This window comes from Pleuronectes platessa, chromosome 13 (genome assembly GCF_947347685.1).
Source record: "Pleuronectes platessa chromosome 13, fPlePla1.1, whole genome shotgun sequence".
NCBI classification, from domain to species: domain Eukaryota; kingdom Metazoa; phylum Chordata; class Actinopteri; order Pleuronectiformes; family Pleuronectidae; genus Pleuronectes; species Pleuronectes platessa.
The window spans coordinates 15,610,561-15,627,866 of record NC_070638.1 but is presented as its reverse complement, the minus strand read 5'-3'; the positions used below and the strand labels follow the sequence as shown (position 1 = coordinate 15,627,866).

The following is a 17,306-nucleotide window of genomic DNA, read 5'->3' as shown; positions in this document are numbered from 1 at the left end:
TAGAAGTTGTCAATAGCAACAAAGTTTGCAAAACCCCTAAAAACTGATTTATTAATTAGGAGTCATTACTTGTTAAGATGTATATCACTTCTGTTTACTTACAACTTTGCAGTTGTTACTAAGTCAATTTAATAAATTACCATCTAAATATCAATGTTATCACTTTATGCCAAATTGAGCTGGAACAGCCATCTCCAGCATTACAGCAAATCTCCCCTTTAGACCATAGACAATGTTGCACTTAGAATAAAGAGTACAGAAGTTTATTGAACCTTTTTGCATGAATACAAAAGTTTGAATACATATAACAGACATAATAAAACCTTCCTTTCTATTTGGTTTGTTTTAGAAACAGAGTTTGAAACACTTGACTACTGTCACATTTCCAAATAGCCAGCAGACCTGCTGACAACTTGAACCATTTGGGTGGTTAAACACTCTGAAATAATTCATCCCTTTAATTTAAACAAAGTAAATCAACAGGAGAGTTGACAGGTGGACGTTGTAGCGGTTGAACTAAGACGCTACAGATTTCCCCCCCGGATCGACGAGTTCCTCTATCCGCACCAACACGCTCTCGATCATGTCAAACGTGTGCAGGGCCGAGTGCAGGGCCTGAGAGGACACAGTGACATTAGAACTGTACAAACACAATCAAACGCTATTTATACATGTGATATATCTGAAACCGTTGCTGACCTGAATCTGGGACTCTGACGTCACGTTTGGCAGCTTCTCATCACCAACACTCAAAGAGAACTTCGACGACTCTGTGGAAAACACGTGACGTGAAGAAAATCATTTCTCATTTATGCTGGATGTGTATTTCGTAAACAATGACCAAGGTTTTTTTTTTTTTTTAGGGCAGAATATGTGATCACACAGAGAATGTGAATAAAAAGCCACTTTTAAGACCATGAAATATGAGGCGGTAATATTAACCGTCCTCATGCATGTGCGTAGTCTTTAAGAAAAAGCTGAGGGGTAGTTTGAGAAAGGTGGATCTGATAAAGACATTATCATCAGTATAAATGAGGAAACACTGGTCTGACCTTTGGCCCGGTTCTTCTTGGTGTCGGTGGTGTGCAGCTCCCTCTCATAGTGGGCTCTCGACATGTTCACACCAACACGCAGAGGCTTCATGAACGTGTCCTCGATTTTATACAGTTCTGTCCAGATCCCCGTCTGCAACAACACAAGATCATTATGAGAGTAGTTCATGTAAGACTTGGAATCATAATTATGTTGGTGAATAAATGTGGATAAAAAGTCTCTTTGTGGTTGTTCTGTGTCCAGTTACACGTGACTCTTTGCATCCCTTTTTCTTCAGTGTGCATCTATTTTTGTTTTGATGCTTGATTGATTTGCATCTCTTTTTTTGTCCATTTAAATCTATATCATTTAGTTTTCCATCTCTTTATAGTCGTTTCAAAAAGGTCCGTTCAGATATCCATCCATGACCTTAAGATCCTGCAAATCCACCATAAACCCTTTTTGTGGCTCAGGTGTGAAACAGATCCACTCTCTTGTTCTCACCTGGTTCTCAGTCACTTTATCTCTGATGACCAGGTAGCGCAGCAGGTTCAGCGACTCCATGACTCTGAAGAGAACAACGAGAATAAGACGAGCAAGAAAGTTAATACGAGAACAAAAACTCAATCCTCTGCCGTTTCATTCTGAAGCAACATCCTTCAAAGCATGAGCATTATGGAAACATTAGAGTTTTGTGTATCATTAAACATTGTACAGTTCACATTTCAGTTCTTGCAGCAGAGAGAAACACACTAACTCTGACTTTGACATTTTCCTTTAACAGGATCTTGTGAAATCAGCAAACGCTTATTATTTCACGTGCCTCTTGCCCAGTGCATGCTGGGACAGGCTCCATCCAGTCCAGAGTGTTAGATTGTGTGTGTGTGTCTGTGTGCTGACCTGTCCAGGTACTGCAGGAGGTCGGTCTCTGGTCCGTCTGGGAGAATGAAGACCATACGCAGCAGAGGGAGCAGGTGAGCCCCCTGAAACCAGGTGTTACTGTTTCCCGGCTGAGGACAGAGACAAAGACAGACGTCAACGGGACTGACAACACTGACGTTTAGCTCAGAGTTACTGCATCAAACAAATCTAATAGAACTCACTTTCAATGCAAACTCGATCTGGTTCTTGATGTTTTTGATGATGTAGCCTTCGAGTCCTGAGTGTTTACTGGTCTTCAGCATGAACCTAAGAAAACATTACTGGGTTAAAGTCTTTATATTGAGGGGCGGAACAGAGAGACACTTCACTGATGAGTTCAAAGGAGGAAAGGTGAACACTTACTGGAAAAAATTATACTTGGCTTCAGTTTCAAATTTGTCAATGCTCAGCTGGAACACCTTAAGACCTTTAGTTCTCTGTCGACAAGAAGGATTGATGTGTATATCGATTTTCAAAGAGGGCTTAAACTACATTTAATACACAAGTAGAAAAAAGGGTCACTGCTAAAACCAATATCGGCAGTTACACATGTTAAGACTTACCAAATCGTTCCTTGGACATATTGTCATAACCTTCAGCAAGTTCTGAAAAGGAAAACTGAAATTAATAACGCACACAATTCTAATCGCATCAGAGTAGAAGCTGAGGTTTGAATGAATGTGAGTGGAGGACTGTGTTCACCTGAGGGACTGTGAGGAAGGATTTGATCTCCAGCAGATCAGCAGACAGGCTGCTGTCCTCTACCCGCACCAGACTCTTCTCATACAGCTCCTGTGTGACGGGAAACACACTTGATTCAAACTCACACTTCCAACACTGACGGCTGACGTCCTCCTACTCACTGTACAGGGGACGGAGTCTTTTGATACAGATAAAACGTGGCCTACATCCTGTTTCCACCCTCAGTGGTAAAGGTCAAGGAACAACACATTTCTATTCACTTCTTTTCTATCCATTGATTCTCGCTGATGCTGCGTGAGCGGTACAGCCTCGTGAGGCGGCTGCTGAGCCCACGTGTTCTAAAACACAAATACACTGCTGGAAAGGTGTGTAGGATGTTACAAGACTTTATTAACCTCTGCCAAGGTTTTCTTTTTCATTTCCATTGTGGTTTGTACATTTGTTTGTGAGGCTGTTAGCAGGAATAAGCAAAAGCTAGCCAGCCAATTTTCTTGAAACCTGGTGAAGGTCGGGTAAGAACCAAGAAATCATTAACTTTTAGGCCGGATTTCATTAAGGGGGCAGATCCATGACGTTTTTTCAGTGTTCTACATTGCGAGACATCTTCATGAAAAAACAGGAATGTGTAGATTGCTAATATCTATGAACCGTGCAGATCCGGATGCATCTGATCTCAATACATGTACTCTATGTGCAAATGGTGATAATGTGGCCAATCAGCCTTGGTGGAGGTCTGTGCTCTCCGAGTGCTCTGTCTGTCTGTAAATGTTACTTTCCTAAAACCTGAAAACCACAGAGAGTTCCAGAAATGTCGCAACACAGGAAACAAAAAATAACAACCCTCATCTTTGATTCAGTTTTTTCAGGTTGACTCACCAATCCTTTCTGAATCCTGGTCTCCTCAGTTCTGACACAAAAAAAAACATAACAAATATTCATGTGTATTTATATAGAAGGGACTTAAATAACATTTTTACTTAAGTTAGATTTAGTGATGCAGGCTAGTTTTCATCCACAGTCCCTGGCAAATTGATGGTTAAGAAGAAAACATACAAATATTAATAGACTAAACAGAATCACACACACAGACACTTCAAAACAGATTACACTGTGTCAATCTTCAGGAAACAAACCTCCTACTTCAAACATGTATTACTGAAGAAACTCAGTCATAGTCTGTATTCTACATATGTCAACATATTGTAAATGTTATATTTAAAATCTGAGAAAATGGGTTGTGAGTCATTTGAATGTGTAAAGGAAACTGTGTAACCTTATTTCTGTGACCAGTTTTTGCTAAATGATGGCATTGTACTGATATAACGTAGTAATATGTCATAAAATAGATTATATTCACCTGGACAAGAGGAGGCAGATGTGTTCCATGTTGCACCGAAGAGAGAACACGGGACTGGAAAGACAAAGAGGGAGTTAGGAAACAATCCATCCATTCACAAAGTGTGGACTTTCATCTGTGTTGTCCAGACCGACTGTTCAGCCAAGTCGCAAGAAACTAATACTTTCACCAACTTACCTGAAGACACAGGGGAAGGTCTCTGCCGCCAGGTGATGGACGAACACCAGGTGAGAGAGGCTTGCCAAAGACTCTTTAGGATAACACACCTCCTCCTCCAGGAATCCCAGAACCTGTTTCCTCCTCAGCAGAGGCTGGTACACGAGGCTGGTTAGGGGCTCTCCGATAGCACTGAGGGTGTTCTGCACAAAACACACACGTGACCCATCGCAACATTTCAACTGAAGTGACAGAGCGACGTCCACTCTTTCCAGAGTATTATAGTAAATATGTTTTCGGTTCATGTGATGTTTTATACCATAATCTCTGAGGCAAATGCCCTGAGAGGAGACACCGGCAGAGTGTCAGGATCCTTGAGATGTGCCTCCAACAACGGGTGACTCAGACTCTTCATGCAGCTGCAGATCAGAAACACACATTTATTAAACCTGGACACCATTATGATATCTATGCACCTTCTTATAATGTATTTTGAGATAATGTGTTTTCTTTGAAAGTCTGAATTGTGAAATATTTTAAATTTCTCCCTCACAACTTCAGAAGTTCTGTCCGCAGCTCCTCTTCTTTATCGGTGTCTTGCCCGATCGTCAGCTTGTTCGTGCTCTCACTCAGCTCGTCGTTCATCAGGTTCTGTTTCACCTCGAGGACAAAGGGTCTGACAAAGGTTGTCAGGTCGGTGCAGCACCGGCAAAGCGAGAAGACGTCATCCTCCTCCTGCTCCTTGGTGTGAGGTATAGGCAGTTTGGCCACCTGGTCCAGCACAGTGGACAGGGTCATGCCCAGGGACGAGGCCTTACGGTCGCCCAGGCACAGCAGCACTAAGAAGAAGAGAGGTGGAGGTGGTGGAACCATGAAACTGATTCTGTACGAGTTTGATCGCATGAATATCGAAGTGTATATCTAAAGAAATGTTTCCTACCTTTCTGTAGAGGGGTCAACAGCAGATGGAGACTTTCTGCAATGGTGACAGGATCGTCCTGCTCCAGCAGCTCCAGTAGACCAATCAGTAGCTCCTTTGGTCTGCAAGTCTGTTAAATCAAAGAGACTGTAAACTTAACACTCAAGACATTAAAGGGCTCATATTTATCTCTTTTCATCGCTGTTTATCAACGTTTTCAAAGTCTTTATTTAGCACGTAAATCTGCTACAATCAAAAACATGGATATTTTACTTTCTACAATATGTGACCATTACACATCTACACACTCATTGGTTTGTCTTTATTTTAGATTGGATTATAATCTATATTTTGGAGAGTATTAGATCACTTTCACTACGGTGACACTGTGAGGAATCTATGGATCAGATAAGCAGACCTCCAGCAGGTGGTTGAAAATGGCGAGGCATTGAGGAAGGTTCCGGTTGTCTTTATTCAGTAATACTTGAATCAGGGGAGGCAGCAGATTCCAGCCCATACATCTCACTATCTCCTACAGAAAGAAGGGTAAAAGAGTAATGTAGAGCTACACATTTAGAAACAAGCACTGGTGCTGAAATGTTTAGCTGTGAGCAGCGTACCTGATTCTGTTCGTCCAGGACAATACTGAGGACCTGTGCAGTGTCTCCCTCCTCGATGCAGGTTCGCCCAGCAACAGTGAAGACGTTATGGTCCTCAGCGGTGTAGCTATCTTCAGGGAGTGCTTGCTGTGAAAAAAGTATAAAAAATATATTAGCCATGAAAAGATTCCACATCGATTATCCACGGTCACTTTTTAAGAAAAAAGCCAAATATTTACTAGTCCTAGCTGGATTATATCGTTGCATATTAAAATACATTGAAGGTTCTTGACTGTTGATGCAACAGAAACATCCAGCACTATTTTCTGATATTTCATAAATATAACTCCTTCTATGATGAAATAAACTGCAGCAGTCAGTGAAATATCAATTACGACCTCAAGGTCAATTTAGGACCTTAAGTAGCTGTTCTGGAGCTACTAGAGAAAAATTAACAATATAACGCTGCAATGAAATATTGTTAAGTCAACTAGTGTTTCCAAGGTCAAGAATGAACTTTTAATCTCAGAATATAAATCAGATTTACAGCGAAGTACCTATTCAATATACAAGGAATTTGCTTTGGTGAATGACAAACATATAAAATAGTAAAAATACGCAATGAGGAAGAATGAAGACGGGAACCTAAAGTACAAGAGAAATAAGTAAAAAGCAATACAATAAAATGAAAAGTATAACAAAATAAAAGGTTAGTTTGTGCAAAAGATGTGCAAGTAGTCAATGGCGTGTGCATTAATGTAACACATAATATCCAGAAGGGCGGGGTCAGTGTCAGAGGGACTGAACTTTTGCATGAGGGTTGTATGCGTTTGTGTGTAAATGTTCTTTTATTGTTTTGTATTTAAAATAACGCTTTTCTAGTCTCGGTCATTCTTGGACATTCTTATTTTCTATTTCATTCCTAAATGAATGGGGCAGGTATTGCTCGGTGAACAAATGCATTCAGATCTCTTCTATCTCTTAAATGAAATGACTCCACTGATTCAGGGTGACATGTGTAGAATGAACCCTGGACGGATGGAGGGGTGTGTGCTGATGGGTGGACGGATGAGTGTGTGGTGCACTCACACATCTCTGGACCACATCGCTGAGCTGCTCCAGAGCCATCCCTGCTGTCTCCATGTGTCTATCTTCACACAGCAATCCTCCTGAACAAACACACAAACTACACATCAGAGTAAAATTACACACTCGATCGTTATCTAATGGCTGAATCAGCAGTAATATGTGTGGACGTGTGAGTGAAGTAAGGATCCAGGTCAGATGAACCTGAGTTTGTTCTACAGTATAAACACAGGAGGAGATGAAAGATGCTAGTTTCAATTAACCACCATTAGCTTCGCTGTTAGCATGGAAACAACGCTAACTCAGGTTAACATGATGAGCCAAACACAGTCGCTATCAGTAAACACTGTCATCACATATAATAATGTTTCACGTGACAACAGACACCCACCGACACAACCTGTCACAGACGAACCACCACGCTAACTCACTCCAGTGCTAACCGGTGCTAAGGGCTGGGTTGTCCCTTCGCGCTTTCCGTAGAGGCAAATAAACGTCACGGGTCAAAGTTGAGTAACGCCGAAAAACAGAAACATCATGGAGACGCAGCAGAGGAGGAAATCTCACAAAACCTCCAAAAATGGTCTGTTTCTACTCATCAGTTCTTCTTTCAAAATAATATTTAGCTTTAAAAACATACAATTCATGCTAACGCTAAATAAGTTTTAATATCGTCCCAAAGCTGTTCGTGTTGTAGCTTAAACACAAAGTGGCTTGTTTTGAACATGTGAGCATTTCACTGTGTGGCAGGTGGAAAACGCGAGAAAGCGAGGACTGGTGAAGAAGAAGCAAGACGGTGAGGAACTTTTTATTTTAAGCTAATGTTTCACCCGAGCTGCCTCAAGCTAACGCACTGCCTAATACACAATCCATTCAGATTGGAGTATAGTTGTATACAGTTGAATTAATAAACTATATTCTAGAGATGACTGTCATAAAAGTAACCAATAAGTCATACTGACATTTGTATCAATGCATGTGATGTGTGTTGACGTCAGGAGGGAGGTGGTGACGGAGAAGCTGAGGCAGAGGCTGGACCTGGAGAGTCGAGCCCTGAAGGTGGTGGAGCGTCTCCTGGACGATAATGTGGCTGAAGACTTCCTGGTTGACTGTGTACGTGTCTCCCGAGTTCAGTACTTCTCTATGAAGGAGGTCCAGGTTTAATCCAAACACACATCGAACCCATATCCACCTGCCAGACGCGCCACCAGCTCTGAGACAGATTTCAGTGTCTCCTAGTCCCCAAGAGCGATGTCTCTCATTCTGGGATTAAAATCAAAGAAACAAGTGACAGTGATTTGAAACATACTTCCCATGTTTTATTATTTAAACCTGTAATGATCGGGTGCTAGTTAGTGAAAATAATTTTCGTCAAAAGCAGTATAATATCCGATATAATGTCCAATATATGTCAATATTATGCTCTTTTTTTTTTCTCATCTTGGTATAGTTTTTGGCCACATCATCAAGCCCTAGATTAAACAAAAGTGAGCTGATAACTGCTCTAACATCCTCCTAACTCCAATCCAATTCCAAACTGTAGTTTTATCTTCATCTTCAGTTTTTCACTCAGTGACATAGTTGTGTTTTCTTTTCTTCACAGGCCAAATTCATCACTTCAGCTAATTACAAAGACGCTATAGAGGAGAGAGTGATTGCTAAACTCTGTGGTTATCCCATATGTCCAAATAAACTGGGCAAGGTAAGAGCCTTTGAATCAGCTTTTGTAATCCTAATAAGTTGATTGTGTTTCATGAGTTTAATATCTTTTTTCTACTGTTCACTTAGATCCCAACTCAACGTTATAAAATTTGTACTAAGACCAATAAAGTGTATGACATTACCGAGCGCAAGGTAAGTGCTGCTATATGTGTGTAAAATATATGTACATACATCTATATATATATATATCTATAGATATATATATATCTAAAGAAATTATTTCCCCCCTTTTCTATTTGTGTTTAGTGTTATTGCAGTAACTTCTGTTACAAAGCCTCCAAGGAGTTTGAACTACAAATATCAGACACTCCTCTTTGGCTCAGGCAGCATGAGAGGTACGTTGCTTTGTCTCTTCCCTAAAACACAACTATGACCTGATCATTACATATTCCGTCTATAGATATAGGTTTTATAATGTATATATTCTCTATATTTGAATTTACTCTCATTTTATTCTGTTTTACTTTCACAAGTTAACGTGTCTACCTTATTTGCACTATCTACTCCTGTGACAAGTGAATTTCCTTGACGTTGGATCAATAAATTTGATCTTAATTTATCGTATCATATATAATCAATTTCTGTATAATAAGGTCATGTGTTCACTTCCCTTATTCCTGACAGCCCTCAAGAAATTAAACTGCTGATGAGAGGAGATGGGTATGTTTCCGGTTCAGTGTTTACATTACATTGTAAAGAATATTGTAAATGACATTATATAGGAGATATGTTGCAGATGTGATTTATACTAACGATAAATAGTATTTTTAGATGTTTCTAAGTGTTATTAAGAGTTTATGATAGATTGACTAATTCAGCCTTACACGTGTGTGTTCAGTGGGAGCTCTGGTGAGGTGGTGATTCTGTCAGACAGGCGTCTCCAAGAAGAGGACGTTGAGAATCTGCTGACCGCTGAGCCCAGGCAGCCTGACAGCTCCCAACCAGGTTGTGCTGCTGGTGACCACAGCGACACCAGTGACGTGGAACAAGAACAGGACTTTGTCTCCAGCGTTTTGTCGCAGCGGCCCGGCCGCAGGGTGCACTGGGGTGCCCTGCCTAAACGCACAGATGAAGATGAGGAAGGAAAACGAGGGAAGATGGAGAGGAGAGAGAAACAGAGCAGAGAGGGGGATGAGGAGGAGATCGAGCATCATCAAAGTCAGGAAGTAGAGAAGGGAAAAATTAAAGAAGATGAGCAAGAGAAAGAGTCTCATGCACTGAAAACGGAGAATAAAACTGAAGCAGGAAAGCTGCATGTAAGAAATACTGAGGAAAAAGACTCGCCCAAGGAACCCAGTGTGGAAGAGGTTACAGCTAAGATTGATCTGTGCAGTTTATCTGAGACAGTCCCTCACACTGTTTCCCTGTGTGTTGACTCAACACCTGCACAGGCAGAACCTGTAACACTGCTCATCTCTCCTCCACTAACTGACTCTCAACCCCCGGCAGGAAACAAACCCCTCTCCTCTTCAACACTAACCACCGCTCATCAGAGCAGCCAGAGCACAACAATGCTCTCCCAGCGAGGACTCGGCATCACCCAGGTGGGCATGAGTAAGAAAGGGGCAGCGGGGTTACGAGATCTACTCAAGAACCACACGGCTGCACCCAAACCCGACCCCACCCGGCTGAATATCCTCGAGTGTTTGAGAAGAACCTTGAAGGAATGGAGCACGGAGGAGACCTTGAAATTCCTGTACGGTGCTGACCATTCACAAGGCTCTGCTTTCGCTGATCTAAAAAGTCGGAAGGATGACGGAGAGGAGGAGCTGGATGAAGATGACTTGGAGGATGAGACCCCTGTAGAGGATTGTGAAGTGGCTGATGCAGCAGCAGCAGCTCTATACTATAAGAAACTGAGGGAGGAGACCGAGCAGATGGAGCTCAGAGTAAAGGAGTTTTATAAAGGGATGTGGCCTGAGAAGATAGAGATGCCAAATCACAACAAGGTTAGTGGAGGAAAAAAAGGGATGAGAGGAGGGCTGTGATGGGTCGTCCCTTTTTGTAAAACTGGTCTCATGGAGGAACTATATTGAAAACATAATGAGTAAACAGTTGATTGGTGCAGCACTGACTGTGTTGATATTTAGGGTAATTCCCTGTCTAATCATCACATTGTCATGGATTTTATTAAAAGTTTTCATATGGATTTGGTCCCTTGGGAAAAAAACCTGATGTAAATTTCATGTGTCTCATATATGATAACAAAATCTTATCTTTTTGGACAAACAATGTATTTTACTGGTCATTTCTCCCTAAATATAGATCACAGAGAAGTGGTTCTCATCTAATTTCAAAGCTCTTTGCCAGCCCCATATTTATATAATCAGTATTTTATCCCCATTATATAAAATAATTGCATTATAAGTGATTGTAGCAGTTTTAAAATTGGTCTGATTTTACAGTGTCATGTTTTGGTCTTTGGTTTCTATGTTGTTGTTGAGACATCATTACTTATCTGAAGTGGCATCACATTACTCACTCCTCACAATGTGTACTTTGCTGACGGGTTCTCAGCTCACTGGATAGTGTCTTCAAAGAAATATACAACATGGTGGAATCATGTTTCAGTAAATTTCATTAAAATCTGTGACATTTGGACCAGACGTGAGGCAATTTGACACGAAATGACCACATGCTGAGTCTTAACATGTGGTTTTCTTCCACCAGGTGACAGACCAGGACCAGGACACACCAGACCGAGCTCTGCCACTTGTTGACTCTCAATCTCAGCACCTCATCCAGAAACACATCACAGTGGAGAAGCTCACCAATTGGTGTGTATCTTTCGGCTATGTGCATTTACTGCATTTCTTTCCATTTATTTGCTTTTATTTTGGACACCTATATTCATCTGAAAAAATCCATGGCAGTGTATTGATGGGCTTTCTCAGCTTTGAACCATCATTCATTTTGGTTCTATTTCTATCTTGACTGGTAATTAATATTTCTGTCCATTAGGAGATACAAGGTTCAAACATGTCACAATATGTTTATAAAGTTATACACTTGTTTACATATATGAGTGAAGTGTTTAGCACTTTATAAAGTGTCTTCACCTTCAGAGGCCCCATCAGTTACTGGACAGTGCACTTAGTTAATGAACAGTGGGCAAAGGAACTTGAAATCACATTCACACTAAATTCAAATTTTGTCCCTTTTGTTTTTGTCTCTTTGTTCTTTGTCTTCTTGTATGTATGTGTGTGTTGTGCAGTCTCAGAAACATTTTGGGTCCGCTGCATCTCACCATGAGTGACGTCTCTGCTGACCTGAACAACCTGGTCAAGACGTTCAGGTCAGTACAGCGAACCACAGACTCCCATACACCCTGTTCCCTGCCAGTCTACCTCCACTAGGACACACGTAAATTGTCCCCACACATTTTTTTTTAGTGCTATGGGTTTTTCTTACTTACTATACTTTGATTTTTAATTGTAATATTCAACATCTGCAGGAGACAGATCATCATGTTTCACATCAGCTCCATTACCAATCAAAGAACCAGTAGCTACGCCTGATTTCTGTGGGACGGTCTGTCTGCAGGCCTCCACTCTAGGGCTGTTCTGCTCATTGTGTCACTGCTGACATGTGAGATATTAACAGATCAATTTAATTTAAAGTGCATCTTAACAGGTTCATAATTTTCATTTTGTTGTCCATCAGAATATATTTATATGCCTTTTTTATATTTTTTTTATTATCATTTGTCTTAAACGGTACACTGCAAGGCACATCGTCACGCTCTATCTGAAAAGCTCCATTAGAAATCTCTACCCACCTCACCAACAGCCCCGCCTGCTCTGATTGGTCAGCTCACTCATCCACTTCTTAAAGTATGTGTCATCATGCTTACTGGTAACTCTAAACACAGCCATAGGTAACAATGGCATTGTTCCTGCAGTACCGGAATGGGATAATAAAAGTTAGGATGAACCTTCCCCTTTGCAAACAAGACCAGAGGAGGATGTTTTACTGGGTTAAATTTTTATTTATTTATTTATTTTATCTTGTGGCTGTCTTGCATTTCTCTGTTAATCTCTACATCATGGTAAACACTGTGTGTGGGTGAACCAGTTAGTTGGTGAAACTTTGTTGAGAAACTAAATAATACAAACAAGGCCTATCAGGCCTATCAAGAACAATGATTTCACTTTGCAGCAGACTAAACTTTACTGAAACGCACTAAGCCCAAGATGGGCTCTTAAAATTCCTCAACACTGTGGGAAGACTTTAAGAACTCCGGCGCCCCCTACAGGTCTAAATGAACAACGACAACAAAAGGAGTCATCCTTGTTGTGAGCTTTTTAATGCTTCTGTGGCCAGAGGCATAATGTTTTCAGGTTGTCCATACGTCCGTCCCGTTCCTGTGAACGTGATATGTCAAGAAAACATAAATCAATTGACTTTGAGAGCCAAAGGCCAAGGTCACGCTGGCCTCACAAATCTTAAACGTGATATCCTCAACAAGAATAAAGTGAAAAATCTTTGTAGCCGCTTCAGAAACCTTTTAAAATTAATATTTCTTCGGGGGAAGTTTTGGATCCCATAATAAAAACTAAGCTGGCTTTTCCCTTTGTTTTATTAAAATGTCGACATTAAGTAAGTACATTAAGTACTTGAAACAATTTATTTGCCAGTTTAACACAGTCAAATGACTTATAACTTAACACACAGATAGTGGGGGTCACCCTGAACATCTATGAAACAAATTGTGGTTCGTGAATATGGGCTATACAACTCAAATTGATTGATAATACTTTCATAATGTACATAACTTGTTATATGACTGATAGGTGGTAAATGTGAAATAAAAAATAAACCCTACCTAAATAATGTCATTAGAGCTCAACGGACCTTCATGCCTTTTTTCACACAAACCTTTTTGATTGTAACGGTTAGAGAATCGTATGTGTTGTTAATGAAATAAGTGTGGCACTGTTGTAAACATTTGCCTAAGTAAGCCTTGTCAGCTCTTAAAAAACACTAAGACCCTGAAACTGATGCAGCTTAATGGAATTTATTCATTATTGGAATTTGTGATTTTCCTCATTTGATATCTCGAAAAACTGAAAAAAGTCCTATAAGAACATTTCATTCTGCAGATTTGTTACATAATATAAATATAATAAATACATTTTAGTAGTAGTCAGTATAGTGCTTTATTAAAGTAGAAATCAAATAATAAAAATAAATTGAGGATTTAAAAATTGAACTTGAACATTTCCTGCCGTAACCATACTGCCTACTCCCATCGGCTGGTTCGGATGTTGTCAACAGGATTGCTGTTGATTTAAATCTCTGTCAGTGATTTAAAAGCTGTACGAGCAGCAGAGTTAACACCTCCAAGGTCCTGCTTCCTGGAATTCTCTCTGAGGCCCCGCTGACGAGAGGCTGAAGCCATAGAATATACACGGAGCTGTCACAGCAGCATACATCACTGAAGTATTGCAGGCAATGTTTGCGGTGTTTGTTTGGGTCTCAAGCACATTTTGTTTTCCATGTTTATTTAACATCAGAATTGGGTCATTTTTGTCACCCGCCCAGAGTTAGTTATGTTATGACCGGCAGTTTTCTCTGCAGCGTTAACCTGTTACTTCTTTTTTCAACACCACAGGTTCAGCAACACAAACATCATCCACAAAACTCCAGAGTGGACCCTCATTGCTTTGGTGCTTCTACATCTGTAAGTCTACTCTCTCTGTGTGTGTGTGTGTGTGTGTGTGTGTGTGTGTGTGTGTGTGTGTGTGTGTGTGTGTGTGTGTGTGTGTGTGTGTGTGTGTGTGTGTGTGTGTGTGTGTGTGTGTGTGTGTGTGTGTGTGTGTGTGTGTGTGTGTGTGTGTGTGTGTGTGTGTGTGTGTGTGTGTGTGTGTGTGTCCAATATTGAGAGGGTGCTCCATGACAGCTGCACAGCCTACTGCTCGAGTCGTAGAAGAAGTAGGGAGACAGAGAAAAAAAGAATTCCAAGGAAATCAAGCCATATGTTGTGTGTGTTAGGTTTTGCTGATAGTTCATGGACAGTTCCGTGCTGCTCCCGTCTTGAGTACACACAGACACCTCAGAGCCTTATCTCCACCTGATTGCCCCTCTCTAGATCCGTGATGCAGGACAGACGGCACACACAAGCAGCCTTGTTTACTAACTAGTTAAATACAACCACACACACACACAAGCAAACTAGACATTTTAAATGGCCCGGGTGGGAAAACTTTCACCTGATGCCCGGCTCTGTCGGATTTATGACCCCGTCAGCGGCCCCTGGTCAATTTACATCAGAATCATAATTTACTTTGTGGTCTCTCCTAAACCCAAACAATCGACCTTAACTGTTGTGCAGATGGAGATCCAGTAGGTTACACATATCACTCTTAAAGCCAAGGAGTCCCGTGATGGCTTAATAATACATTATATAAAAATGAATAGGCTGCAAAAGAGTGGGTTAATACGAAATTTTGCTGTGATTGGAAATCCCTGAAAAGTGAAGTGGTTTGTGTTGTATAAATCATTCTTTTGGGTCACAAGTAGAAATGATTTTACATAATAATCTCTAACACTCTGTAATGTTCAGGGAATGAATTATGAATAGAAATAGAATAGTTTGAGACTTGTTATCTGTGCTTTATGACTTGAACCTGATTGCAGGGGTTATATAAGGTCAACTGTTGATGATGAGAGAAATGTTTACCACTGTTTTTTAGATCAAATTGTATCCAGCTACTAAACGTACTGTATTTCTTACATGTTCAGCTGTTGTCAGTGGCATGAGGAGAAGCCATGTGACGGCTTCATATCAGTTCGCTTCCATTTTATGCTCTGAGATATTTAACTCCTTTGGAAACATGTATCCTCTTTGTCATATGTCCCATTGGTACTCAATGATTTCATTAGTTCCTATTTAACTTCAAGCTTCTCCGTCCTTCCATTCCTCCATCATGAATAATTTGGTGTGCTGTCTTATCTGTCTGCTGCATGGCAGCTGTGGAGCTAGCCTGGCCTCTTTTGTCCAGGCCAGCTGAATAATGGATACCCCCACTGCAACACTAGACCCCGGGGTGAACCGGAGATTATCCAGCAGTGCACCTCCACAGAGGTAGATGGAGCAGGTAGAGGGGGAGGAGGGGCGGGGGAGGGAGGATGAGGAGAGTGATGATCAGCTAGAGGGGTTTCGAACTGGATTTAATCCGGCAGGTAAACAACAATCGAGAGTTGTTGAGATGATGAGTCGGTGCAAGTTGTTGTTTAGAGAGGGGTTATATATTTTTGTCTTGACCTTTACAGTAAAGAAATAAGGCAGACAGACGAATGGAAATATCCACATTACAATTCAACTGTCCAGTTCACTTTGGGCCTCAGAAAACAGGGGGAATTAAAATGACGTAAATATCTAAATGGGTAATGTTATATATTTTGCTGTTTTGGTTCATGGACAGTTCCGTACTGCTCCGTCTTGAGTACACACGGACACCTCCGAGCCTTATCTCCACCTGAGAGCCTTGTTAACTAGTTAAATACACAAACACACGCAGTAGTTCCTCTGTATACATTCAAGCAAAATGGGTATTTTGCCCCGGGTGGGAAAACTTTCACCTGATGCTCGGCCCTCTCTGATTTATGACTCCCTCAGTGGCCCCTGGTCAATTTACATCAGAATCATAATTTACATCGTGGTCTCTCCTTAACCCAAACAATACACTTTAAGTGTTGTGCAGCTGGAGTTCCACTAGGTAACACAAATCTATCCTAAAGCCAAGGAGTCCTGTAATGGTATAGGACTGCATTATATAAAAAGGAATGGGCTGCAAAACAGAGGTCCTGGTAATGGACTTTGGAATGTGGACAAACTGGGACTTGGTTAATACAACATTTTGATGTGATTGGAAATATCTCTGATAAGTGGAGTTGTTCACTCTGTAATGTTCATTGCAGAAAAAAAAGAGTTTGACTTGTAATAAAACTATTCTCAATGTTATATATTCTTAAACCCCTTGATTCATTTTAAATCAACTTTGAACTGAGAGTTGACATTTTTAAACCTACCCGGATGGCTTCCTTTAAAATCCATTCAGGTGGTGCACAGACACAGAACTAGAGCGCATACGTCAGCCAAGGCCCAACAGCCTTTTTAACTTCAATCAAGCTGCACCAGATATCAAACACTCAAAGATATCTCTTCCCTAAATAGGCCAGATTATTTTTTTCATCAAGATCCGTGATGACTCTATTGGAAAAGAGTGAAAAAATTCCCCTAACTCACAATGTTAAACAAAGTGTTTCATGACTCCGTATGACTCAACATGAACCCTGGTCAACACTTTGCTGATTGGATCCTGTGGTGAACCTTGTTGACTGAAAGTGTGAATTTAAAGTCTGTGTCCTTGTATGTTCATCTTTATTGTTTATCATTCATACACAAATGAATGCTCAGCGCGCAGTTGTGTATAATTGAGTGTGTTCTGTGTCCCAGGTTGTCAGAGGTGTCTCTGGTGGTGAGAGAGGCCCTTGAGATGACGGAATCAGCGGCGTATTTGAACACGATGATGGAAGAGCTCAATCTCCAACAGCAGGATCTGTTGAACTTAGTTCGGCTGTTTAAAACCCCAGCACACTGACACACACACAGACACACACACACACAGGCATGGACAGATTAATAATTAATCGTCATGTCAGATTCCCAACGGAATTCTGTAAATGTGTTTTCCAGACTTTTTTCTGAAATGTTTATTTTTCTGAAATAAATTTGGTTCTAAAAACTGTGAAGACGAAAGCTTGTGTCTTTTTTGTTCCATGTGTTCTTCATCCAACATGAAAATGA

At 40.8% G+C, this 17,306-nt stretch overlaps 2 protein-coding genes across 3 annotated transcripts; one reads left to right on the top strand and one right to left on the bottom strand.

The window, feature by feature from the left end:
* Positions 1–247: 247 nt before the first annotated feature.
* Positions 248–7,266, bottom strand: glmna (glomulin, FKBP associated protein a). 2 transcript variants are annotated; one of them, XM_053437396.1, is made up of 19 exons: positions 7,164–7,266; positions 6,776–6,872; positions 5,708–5,833; positions 5,506–5,619; positions 5,109–5,217; positions 4,722–5,007; positions 4,488–4,587; positions 4,190–4,371; positions 4,013–4,066; positions 3,532–3,562; positions 2,656–2,745; positions 2,517–2,558; positions 2,317–2,390; positions 2,136–2,220; positions 1,933–2,042; positions 1,537–1,600; positions 1,053–1,185; positions 700–770; positions 248–615 (listed from the first exon to the last, which is right to left on the bottom strand). In XM_053437396.1, exons 2-19 carry the CDS (start codon positions 6,827–6,829, stop codon positions 517–519), a joined length of 1,824 nt encoding a protein of 607 aa, XP_053293371.1. In that variant the 5' UTR covers positions 6,830–6,872; positions 7,164–7,266; the 3' UTR covers positions 248–516. The 2 variants fall into 2 exon arrangements, with proteins under 2 accessions (XP_053293371.1, XP_053293372.1); XM_053437397.1 differs by having other exon boundaries at positions 6,776–6,855; positions 7,164–7,252.
* A 5-nt stretch (positions 7,267–7,271) lies between these two features.
* On the top strand, positions 7,272–17,251 carry rpap2 (RNA polymerase II associated protein 2). The gene is made up of 12 exons (XM_053437394.1): positions 7,272–7,355; positions 7,523–7,568; positions 7,771–7,885; positions 8,376–8,474; positions 8,561–8,626; positions 8,741–8,829; positions 9,119–9,154; positions 9,333–10,443; positions 11,165–11,271; positions 11,709–11,789; positions 14,109–14,177; positions 16,956–17,251. The coding sequence occupies exons 1-12, from the start codon at positions 7,310–7,312 to the stop codon at positions 17,098–17,100; spliced, it is 2,010 nt and encodes a 669-aa protein (XP_053293369.1). The 5' UTR covers positions 7,272–7,309; the 3' UTR covers positions 17,101–17,251.
* The last annotated feature ends 55 nt before the right edge of the window (positions 17,252–17,306 follow it).